Source organism: Hylaeus volcanicus, chromosome 5 (genome assembly GCF_026283585.1).
Source record: "Hylaeus volcanicus isolate JK05 chromosome 5, UHH_iyHylVolc1.0_haploid, whole genome shotgun sequence".
Classification (NCBI taxonomy): domain Eukaryota; kingdom Metazoa; phylum Arthropoda; class Insecta; order Hymenoptera; family Colletidae; genus Hylaeus; species Hylaeus volcanicus.
The window spans coordinates 18,063,969-18,076,112 of NC_071980.1; the positions used below are offsets into that span (position 1 = coordinate 18,063,969).

The 12,144-nt window shown below is 39.6% G+C and overlaps 1 protein-coding gene across 1 annotated transcript in view; it reads left to right on the plus strand.

Annotated features, from left to right (window-relative positions):
* LOC128876964 (uncharacterized) overlaps nt 1-12,127 on the plus strand; it is a 426,442-nt gene extending 414,315 nt beyond the window's left edge. The window contains exons 11-13 of the mRNA XM_054123829.1: nt 3,106-3,257; nt 3,484-3,556; nt 3,634-12,127. Coding sequence (XP_053979804.1) covers nt 3,106-3,257; nt 3,484-3,556; nt 3,634-3,655 — 247 coding nt within the window. The 3' untranslated portion in view covers nt 3,656-12,127. The remainder of the gene's footprint in view (nt 1-3,105; nt 3,258-3,483; nt 3,557-3,633) is intronic.
* Nucleotides 12,128-12,144: the final 17 nt, after the last annotated feature.

Sequence of the window (12,144 nt, forward strand, 5' to 3'; positions counted from 1 at the left end):
TGTGTGTGTGTGTGTGTGTGTGTGTGTGTGTGTGTGTGTGTGTGTGTATCTGCGTGACTGGAGCGCGTAACATGTGTGCATTAAACTCATAACGGCGCGCGTTATCCGCGAAACGGCGGAGGCACGAGGAATGGTAGAATGTTAGGGCAGCCATCGTCTGAGCAGCCCGAAAACGTTCCCATGAATTCCAAGAACAGATCACCGTGCAGACACGAGAATACAAATTGCTTCGAGTCGCACGCAGCCTGCGGATGAACGACTGTGTATCACGAGGTTAGGCAGCTCGAGGAATACGAGAATTGAAAGCTGCGCAAGGGTTTTCTAAATCTCCATAGATTGGAAGCACTTAATGTTCTAAATATCTGTAAGTGGTTCTTTTTTAGAAATATGGTGGTAAACAGTGTAAAAAAACGGATAGATGCATCATTGACTATGTAATAAGTATTGTTGATATTTAATTGGACTATTGTCAGAAATTAATGTTTAGTTATTCAAATCAATCGATATAAAAATATAGAAAAGTTTCTCACGATTAATGTCTTTGATGAATACTTTTAGTTTAGTTATATTTTCTACTTCAAGCCTCTGTAACTTTTAATTTAGATTCCCAAAATATTAATTACAGGTTTCCCTTAAATTTCTGTATGTTAAGAAAATTTCAAGGAAAACCATGCACTTTCGAAAAATCCGTTCCTCGTAACTTCACCCTCTACAATTCCTGCCAAAGTTCGCCATCAAAAATAAAATCTGTCCTCAGTACAAATCATCACGGGTCGAAAAAAAAAGAATATATCAGTTGCCCGTGAAACTAGGAGCGTTGGAGTTTCAGGGAGGGCGTGGGCGATCTTTCAGGACCTTCTCGAAACTTGTCGACACCCATTGGAAAAAAGGAACGACTCGAATCGGTCCTGGAACGAGTTTCCTAGTAACGATACAACAACCAGGGCTCCACGCAGTCACGTACGGGTCTTTCATGAAGGAAGGAGGGGGAGGCCATCGGAAAATTACGAATCGAACTTGAGCAATTTATCGTCGAGTCAGAAGTACGCGAAGTTGCGCGCCAGCAGCTCTCGTTTCCTACTACGCGACGTCCGCCTAACGCGCACGTAACAGACATTTGCATACGGCTGGCTATTCGTCTTCGGTCGGTGGATGTTCCGATCGGCCAATATCCATCGGCGGTCTGGAGAAACCTATCTTCCCTAGTGATACCCAGGCACCCTCTGCCCCTCCATCACGCTAGAGATCCCGTTTCCTGGGACCTTCCTGGATCGAAATTCCATTACGGATTTCGTCCATTGTGAAGGAGGGAGGATAATTGGTTGCGGACCTTTTTCCTTATTAGACGGTGCATAGAAAACGGATTTGGGGATCGGTGGACGGATCTGGGGTTAAGGTATAAGGTAATCGCTGACTGGGCCGAGTTATTTACGATTGCATAAGGGGGAGTCAACACGGTGGATTGTGTACTATGTCGTGTTGGGTCGTGGGGGAAAGGAGGTTTCATCTGATTTGGACGAATTTGGAGAAATTATGAGAATATTGAATTTTGTATTTGTAATCAATATTTTTAGATATAAAGTGATACTGTCCATCGAAGGAAGGGATGCATCTAAACAAATTCTTATCTGAATAGAACAAAAATAAAAGGCACTACAAGGGAAGCACAAACATATTTTAAATACTTTGTATACAGACAATATTTTCAGATATAAAGTAGCCTAGACTTTTTGTTGGCAGATAAAGATCGTTTATCGCACTTTTGGAGTCAATTTAGATAATATTGAAGAAGTGGAGAATTAAAGTAAAATTCGTATTAGGATTTTCAATACATAAAAATCCAATTCTTTGTTATATCAATAGAAACAGGTATCATATTTTCATTATATATTTTAAGTGTTATGTCCACTTATCATTTTACTGCATTAAAATGTTTCATAAGTCACCTAACCTCAAGCTTGTTCCTTTTCCATTTCCTTGAGAATGATTTTAAAAAGTTTCGAGATTGTTTGCGCATAAAATCACATTTCTTCCAATGAGTATATAGAACTTGAAGGGACTACTCGGAAACTCTCCAAGTTTTCTTCCCAAACTGACCACTTTGAGCCCACTTCTTGCAATTGCAAAATGAAGAAGCTCGAAAAGCCTCCCTTCCACTAAACTTTCCTTTTGCCCAGTAAAATATTCAGTTTCAATATTAACTTCTGCACAGACAATGTGCACAGTGAGGTGGAAATCAGTTGCTGAAATTCGTTCATCGAGTAATCAAACGATCTTGGTTAAGCGCATCATTGATTCTGCTTTATATCACGCGAAAGATGAAACTTGAATTTAACTTCGAGTAAACTTGAACAAAAAAAATATAATGAGAACAGGTCTTTAAGATTTACTTCTGGACATTAGGAAGGATATAATGTTTTCAGCAGTTTTAGCTTTTAAAAAAACAGTATTAAAGCAATATTTGTAAAAAAAAAAAGATCGAACGTCGAAGATCTAAAACCTGGACGACTTCATGTAACTACTTTTGTAGAAATCAACGCTCTCCGTTTTTTTACACGGCTCAACGATATGTTAATTGCAATCTTGTACGAGCAACTGAAAGCATTTCTCATTAATTCTGAATCAATCGAAGCATACGTCAGACCGAAGATTGATTAATGCGTCCTAAGCTTGAAATTTATGGACCTGGCCCATTAACTTAACCTATCAATGCGTTTCACGGGCGTGCTAATGCGACTGGGATTATCCGAAATTAATTTTACAAAATAACAAGCAGCGGTTATTCCGTAGGGAATAGTAACGCGCACGAGACAAGATGAAATGAGATTTCTACACATGCATATCGATTTTCGAACATTAATACCACAGCATAATCATATTCCCCATCAGTGTTTAAATAATAAATATTGTTAATAATTAATTTAACTACTGTCAGATATTAATATTTAAATTTCTCACGATTAATGTCTCGAATGAATACTTATTCTGAACCGTAATTGTTATTAATGTTTAACCGAACACTGAATGATACTGTACGTATCATAAATATTTAATTATATCGGAGATATGAAGTTTTAATTGTTCTTTGTATAATTGTCATTCCAGGCTACCGAATGGACACATTAACTTCGAGAAATTCTGGCAGCTGGCGAAGCAAGTGACGGAATTCATCGCCTGGAAGCAAGTTGCGTGTCCCTTCGAGAAGAATCCTCGTGTCATTGCCTTTCTTCAGGCGAGCCCGGTGCTGACCGAAAATGGTAACATTTTTTTTATATATTTAAATAAACAGTTTTAAAAGTTAAAATTACTAAATCATAGCTGTTATCCATTTTCTCTATATCTACTAACAGTAGAGGTTGTATTGCAGGTATCAGTGGAACTAAATAGTAAATTTTTGAAAATACTAATTGTACATTACGAAAGAAGCATTATTAACCCTATTAAAAAAAATATAACAATTCGTCTTCGTTATTTTTCCCACAGCTCTGGCGTTGGCATCTTTCGAGTGCGAGCCACCAGACAACAACCCAGAGAAGGAGCGTTATAAATCTTTAAAGTAAGTAATTTCAACGACTATGGACCACAAACATCTCTAACGTTTCCTTTTTCTTTTTGACAATTTCGTGTCAACAGGTCGGAGCTGAACGCTCAGTGAAAACGAGCTACCGTGCAACGCGTCGAATGGGAGCGATATTGACGGACCGGTATATAAATAGACGCACTCATATAAATGTTAATATATTCACGCACGAATCTTCTACGAGATGAGGTCAGCCTCCGCGAGGATCGAGGGGAGGCAAGAAGAAATGCTGTTTGGCGAACGAGAGACTCGCAAAGGACGATGAGCTTGTGAAAGGACGAAGAGAAAACTTCCGAAGCGATTAGCTCGCGATGGAGAACAACGCAAAAAGTAAAAGAAGAATAATTCAACGTAGTGATCTCGCATCGGTTAAGGACATCATTTAGGTACTAGGAAAACCGACGCGGTCGTCGACGATTTCCAACGAAGCCAACTTCTTTTCTTGCGCTCCGTGGCAACATTTTTCTTCCCTGTACGCGGTAAACTGATAAGTTTCCTCCTTGCATGACGCGTTACCACGTTCTGTAACGCTTGAAGATGCCTAATACGCAGCGTCATTTGCGTTTAGCTGCGCTTTCGACGCGTCGACTGCAACGCAGAGGTGGACCGAACACTTTCTAGATACAAATTTCGAAAAACGAATAAAACGTAAACAACTCTTCATCCGTTAATCGTTAAATAATAGTTGTAATTTGAAGTATTTTACAATGAATATGCGAAGATTTGCAAGACGCATGCAGAATATTCAATTGAACGTCACGAATCAATTGCTGTGCGTTTTATTCGTTACTCGAATAAAATTTTCTCCATCTCTACGGCCACGTTACGCGTATACGACTAACGCTAATGTTTCGGTTATTGCGACGTCGTTTTCCAGGGTGTAATTAGACCGCTGATTTTGTGCATGGAATATGAAAACCATATGCGAAACGTACGCAGAATATATGCACTTACGAGAAATAAAATATTAATATTACTGTGTTAATTTATGAAATATTTATCTATATACGTTTCGTGTGTGCTTCCCATATTAACGCACGCTGTGAAAACTTTTGGAAAGGGTGAAGGTATCGAGGCTAAAACAGGGATGGATTGAGATAAAGACTTCAAGGGTTATAGCATAGGATATTCCTCTGCTGGAGAATATTCAAAGTCTAAATGAAAAGTTGTTGTGCAACAGTTGTGTCAAAGTATAAGTACTTCAAATTGTTTATTTAACCCTTTGCCGTCCTATGTCGAGTGAGACTTGACAGAACTGTACTGAAATCAGAAAATCTGGACTGCAAATGGTAAAAGAGGGTTCGATTGATACACTGTGTACATATTTGTAGGAAACTGTGGCAAAAACGGACGATGTGTACACGTCTCATAATTCATGGGGAATATTTCAGGGATTGTTCGAGCAAAAATGTGTGTTACCTTGTATTTGACCTTCATAAGAGATGCTTAAATTCCAATTGCAATTTCATTTCCTGACCATCAGTATTCTCTGATAGTCAATCAGATTCCGAACAAGATCAAATAAGACATACGTTCTCCACGAACTTGAGAAAGTGTGAATCTTGAAAAATTGCTAAATCAATTCCTGAATCACCTCCCACACCCCACAAGACATCACAGTGCTTGTAACACGGAGGTCTGCACAATCTCAATCCGTCTCTAGTTGGGAGCATTAATTATGAACAATCCTGAAAGTTTCACGAGATCAACGTGGACGAAACTCACACGGAATCAGCTTAGCAGTCAACGCGTCAACGCTGGTCGAAGTTCCAAGACTCCCAGACGAACCAGTCGCGGGACTTCGAGCGTTCCACGATCGTTGAAAGCGAGGACCGCGTCGGTCGAGGTCGTCCGCGGATCGACGAGACGATCGATCCGTCGGAGCGCGAAATTTCACTGGACAGTATCGCGTAGCAGTAAGGATAGTTCCTAAGCCCGAGGACCAGCGAGAAAGAGTTCTTGGACACCTTCGACAGATGCTCGAGGGATCGTTCTCGATGGGCCGACCCTTTTGTACATAGTCCTTTTGATATACGCTAACGAAACTCCTAGGTGTGGACAGAGGGATGCAGGTGGAAGGAGATGGTTGAGAAAAAAAAAAGTATAGGGTCGTTCCTGTAGAGTAAGCTGGAGGTTGTTTTAAGATTCTAGGATACGTAGTAGCGGACGACGGTCGTCGTGCACGTACTTAACGAACGAGATACGATTGGAACGTTTCGACGCGATCATCGATACAACAGGGATATACGACTCGCTCGCAACGCGCACACACGTGCAGTTATTCGGGAAGCGTTTACATCTTGCCAGCGTTGACGATATGTGGCTTCATTCGCGGTGACGTGTGTTTAGTTACGGTTCTTCACGGTAGAGCTTCATTACCTTGCTAATTGATCGTTAGTCGGGTCTGATTCTGGTCATTTGTCGAGGGAGGCCAGCAATTCTCTGCAGTGATCGCCCTTTCTTGGGACTCAGTGGTGAAATATTAATATTGGGGACGTCCCTAATTTAGATATTCGAGGAAACAGTCAATGACCTGAATGCTCTATTAATACTCTTTGATATTACTCAAACTACTCAAACATAGAACTCACTAATCTCTAAGCTAAGATCAAATGAGACAGATATTCACATGAATGTTTCTTACGTATTTTCTGTTGGTCAATGAATTTCTGAAATATTACCTGTATACCGCAAAATACACACTCAAACACGTATATAAAGTCAGTCCCCTCGGTGTCTATTACAAGAATCGTTTTAATGATAGGTTAGATGTTTCCAAATAAGTGTTTTATTATGAATATGTACATGAATAAATATTACACGTGTATATTTTTATAATGAATAATTTATTTGAAAACATCAAACCTATCATTTCATTTAGACTTTCTTTAATAGACACAGAGGGTAATCGATTACTGTAAAAACTACCCCTCCTACAAGCAACTTTTACTCCACTATTCCGACTCAGTTTTTCAAGAAGAATGTGTTCCTCGCGATCCTCGCAGAAACACAGTTTTTTACATCGTCGAAGAACCGTTTCCATACGCGCGTCACTGATTCACGTTTTATGTTTTCCTTCGACGATCTCGATTTACCAGCGCTCGCTCCTAGCGAAGAATCGATCCAGCCGAGATTCGATACTTTTGTTTCGTTCATTGCCTGAATGAACTCGTAATAGACGGATAGAGAAACAATGAGGAAACCAGAGGGGGCGTGGAGGGTTCTAGGGAGAGTTTTGTGAAAACATAGGGACCAAGAGTTCGTTTTTCCTGTGTATAAACCGCGTCTGCGATACGCGACGGAAAATCCGCGTGCGCCCCGCGATCCGGAGAGGGAAATGCGAGGGAAGCAGAACCGTTGAACTTTTCGCTCGCTAATACGTAAATTCGCGTACTGAGAGAAACCTTGCAGTCATTAGGCGTTTAAGTAGATAATTTCCGTGTATTTTTACACGATTACGTGTCGAATGTTCTCATCTTTTGCGATATCTGCGGTATAAACTGGGTGTGATAATACACCGGTTCTCCATTGCATACGCGTTATGCACGCAGGTGAGAAAAATGGACGTGAACAGCTGTTTTCGCTGTGAAGTGTATCATAGATTGTTTACGTTTAATTTAATTATTTATCTACGCACCGTCGAGCGATTCTCGTAATCAGCACGCGCGTAGGAAAAATTTTATCAGTGATTTTATTTTCGTACTATTCGTCGTAGGTCTTTGTTAAGAAGCGTTTAAATTATGCGAACGTCAACGGGCAGCTCTTCTGGCGCGTTTAATTTGTAGTTTTCTATGTAACAATTTTCTTTCGTTCTACCGTTCCTATGTTATTTATACTAATCGTACGGATACACGATATTTTAATAACGCAAAATATTTTTCTACATTTCTATCGACCGTTTCCGTGATAAAGGCTTCGATTGTAATTAATTTTAAATAGTTTTAATGGTACGTAATGAAGGTTTGTTCGTTATGTAACACCAGTCCGTCTCGATGGACCGAGCATTTTACGCTACAGGATTAATCGATGCGAATCTTTGGTCGTAGTTGTTGATACTTTTAACGATATGTATTTCGCGTTCTTCTCTCAGTACGAGAAACAAATGTGTATTATATGCAACAGAGTAGCGTCGTATGTACGAGAACGAACCAGAGTCTGCGCGAAGATCGCGCGATAAAGAAAGTATAATTCATCGATCGAGCCAAAAAATGAACAACACCATTTGTACGCCGGACACCTTTCTCCGAACCTTATTCTTTTTTTTTTAAAGATTAACGATTAGAAATCGCCATCGATGCACGTGTTCACCTACAGTATTACAATTTCTACTGTACATTTTACTAAAGTTTCCATATCATCGTTTTGATAAAGTTTAGATGTACATACCACGAGGAAAGTGATTCACTGTTTCTATAAAATCACTGATAAGTATAGAATGAACATCTTTGTATCGAATCGTGTACATTTAGTGCTGATTTCAATTATCTTTGCCTAATTCAGACCTAATCTGAGTCGAAGCACCATTTTATCTTTTTACTTAAACCAACGCTAATTCAGTTCTGAAGTCATACGTGATTAAATAAAAATGTGTTCGTTGATATAAACACTCCGAAAAGAAAATTTCATAGAAGCACCGAATTAATTACTTTCGTACTCAATTGCACGTTGGTAATACCATTTTATATTAAGAATGTATTGCCTGTATGTAAACTAGATCTTAGTATTACGCTCGATAACTGTAACATATTTTATTTTTACTTTTCTTATATTTAATTTAATCCTCTCTGACTTTGGAGGACTTACACATAAGTACTTTATACATATATGTATGTATGCTCGATTATCTTAAATCTTATCTATTTTATACTACTTTAGTTGCCAATGTATTCCGTCGATGTCGCCGGAAAACCTTTTCAAGATTCTCGAAAACTTTTAAGGTTGAGAAAGGAGTTCGGCAACACAGTAGCCCGAAGAATGTTCCGACGATAGGGCACGTTTACACTGCTGCACTATGCTTGAATTATATACCCATTCTTTTTTATAAAGCCCAATTTTGATATCGATTACATAGAAATAAATTGTTAACTTATCGAATACTTTAGTGCTCGTCGTAAAGGCTTATCTCGACGTGACCCCATTAAGAATCTGTTAACTACGTGACGTATGGTATAAGCACAATTTGATGAAATAAATCATGTGCACCACTGATAAACTATCGACCAATGGAAGACTGTTCTTCAACTCTGACGCAATTAATACTGTAATAAATCCCAATCGAAACGCAATAATATACCTTCACGAAAAGGTTTCTTTGATATACCAACAGTCTCGAATCAGATTTAGGTTTTCAAAAAGTAGCAGCAATGTAAACGAGCCCTCAGAGTCCCGAACGAAGTCGACAATTATCCATGCACGTTTATCATAGAAGTATACACGATACAACGGTACGAATCGTTCGTAATAATTAATGAGTGTTACCGTGTAAGCATCCGTGTGGCGTTGTCAAGATTCGAATGCGGCGAATTCGCGCCGTAAGATCGTTCAAAATGGTCGTTACCAGACCCATGTTCAACGAGGGAATCCCCGACTCGACGTCGAGGTGGAGAAGCGGGGGCGTCTCGAAATACCAGCCACTCGATTTCTTTCGCACCCGTCTCGACTGATTTCACGCGGGCAGCAGCACGACTGGTCGTTGTAATATTTTCTACCGATCGCTTTTTTCTACGATTTTTGTAACACGAAAACGGGAGAAAGGGAGATAGAGGAAGAGAGAAATGGAGAAGCAGAACATCGATCGTCCGCGTGATGACAAGGTGAACGGTCATCGACCAGCCAGGAAATCGCTCGAGTGCCGCGCGAAAAATTGATCCACGATAACCGAGCTGACGAGTGAAAAACAGAAACAAATGAATCATGAGAATTAGAAACTGTCGCGATCGAATGGTTTCGCGAGGACACGAAGCTACGTGACAAACGCCTACAGTTGCGTTTCTTGTACATACAAAAAAAATCCTGTATATATATAGTTATATGACACATAAACATATGCGTATATCTATGCGTTATCTAGAGTCTAAGGTTGGATAGGCCGTAATCGAACTTAAGAGTGGTACCACGGCGAAGAAGATGGGAGGGGCTGAGGCACCAAGGTGTCCTCGACTTCTCAATGTCACGTCGTGCGTCGACGTCGAAGGCCTGTCGACCACGATAATCGCCGATCGATCGATCTGAGATCGCCTAACGATACCTTATAGTACACACGAACCTTCATCCTCGAACGATTGATTGATTGGAAGAGAATACGAACACTTGCTTACTGTCTAGTCATTAGATCGTTAGTCGAGGGCCCGTGTCGGTGTTCTAGGTCGGAAACCACGCGCACCTGTCTGCTGGTTTCTCATGCATCCTTGGCAGACTTCTTGCTGGGTGGAAATATTCGTTAAATTTGGAAATCGACTCTTCACTTCGAGGAATTCTATTAGATTTGAATGAGGATGCTCGAAGGTGGTGGAACACCTGATGTATCATATCCTTCCAGATAGTCAGGTGCAATATTGTTATCCTCTTTTCAATATTGTATAATGCATATGGAGAACCACTATTCGTTCCTCTAAATATATTTGCCTGAGAGTGCAGATTACAAAAATAAATGCGATTGTCAACGATACACTCACAATTTGTAAGCCACGTTAATTTCAAACCAGATAGTTAATTAAACCAACGCGAACAATGGTCACCTATCGTTACAATTTAATAAAGTAGAATATATTGTAATAAATCCAGCAAAATTTAGTTACAGCCAAGAAAGAGGACGCGTTTTTTCTGAAACTAGGACACGGGCCGCGTTATGCCTAAATTAAGAGTATTCGGGTTAGAGTTAACGTTAAGTTTTATATTAAGCGTATTTTTTGGTCGACATTCCCTTAATTCTAAGACGTTTATAATTACACACGTTAAAAAGGTTTGCGTAGCTCAGCAGATTTCATTCACCGATTTTGCTTGCGTGTAATTCTCTCTATTTTTCACCCCTGTTCCATTCAGCAACACCCCCGCGACGAACGTCGTTCGTTTTCTCTCGATGACGATGGATATAGATCCTTGGAGACAGAAGATGAACCGCGATCGATTTCCGTGTACTTTCATCCATAGAATTCAACGCCGCAAATGCGATTCATTTTTTAGATTCGCGATTGAACACCGCAGAAACGAGAGAATCAATGTAATTGGTTGAATGATCGACAGCTAGATTGTCCTTTTTTTCATCATCGTTTGGATCTACAGTTGAAACTTTTTAAAGTAAGAAATATATCTCATCGGTGTACATAGAACGATCGATTGTATAGAACCGTCGGATCAAAGGTGTCGAACAGAAACAATGATAACAATCGACATCTTTGCGTCCGTTGCAGGATTTCGGCGTGAGATCGATTGCCATTAGTTTTTAAGTTGAAAAGCATTTTCACTGCGTCAATTAGAACGTATCGTTCTTCGTTTCATTTTCGTACTATAGTGCTGGTCGCGTAAAATTGAAAAGTAATCGCGTTATTGCTTGAACCTTCGTCTACAAAATGTGCATTTGAAAAGGGTAACGAGGGCTCAGGAGGATTCAAAGAAAAACAAAAGATTACTTAAAAGTGCAGTTCAAGCATCAGAAATCGTCAAAATCGAAGCTTGACGCTCTTCGAACTCTGTTTCGTATTAATCGCGAGGAAATAGAGCTCCATTCCTTGAACCTTCTTCTATGAAATCGACTTTTTTAGAAGCCGAAACGATTTTAGGAAACAGTACAAGAAAAATGAAACCTTGAAAGTCGCACGTGCCTTCGGTGTTTAAAATTTACCTTTTCTTAAAATATTGTTTTCAATATTGTATCACTGTAAGAGAATACACATTTTGTAGAAGGAAATTCACGGAATAGGGTGATGGTTTCTCTTAGAGACGAATCAAAGGGTTGGGATTGGAGACGAGTATTATATTACAGTAATCGATTTTTATACAATGTTATAATTTGTCCAAGTTTGAAATGGAAATCGAGCAAATCATGTTGTAGCAATCACGATGTATTACCATGGCATATTGATATATTATTAATGTATTGGGAGTTTCTTTTGTAAAGACAAGTACGAGACGATTTCGTAAGATGAAATAAATGATCGTTTCATTAAACGGAACAACTGCCAGCGTTACAAATAAAGTCAATAAAAAAAAATTGTTTACGGTCGATCCAGCTGTCGATCGGTCAGCCTGAATGTTGCGTACAACGATTTCATAATGTTACACGATTTTTGCAATTTCGTAATGTAAGTCACCCTGAACCCGCCCCCTCCCCCACCGCTTTATTTTCGTTTCTGTTGTTCGTGCGTCGATTTTATTGTATAAACGTCGGAATTTCCGTTTCCGTGGTTTTGATCTATCCGATCGAATATGTTGGGACTATTGTACATAAATAGGCTCAATCATGTAACAGCGACGAGACAGCAATTACAATTATTGTAGAAACGATGATGTCTTACGAAATAAACTACAGATTAATGGACGTTTCTCCAAGAAGTGTTCTTTCGACT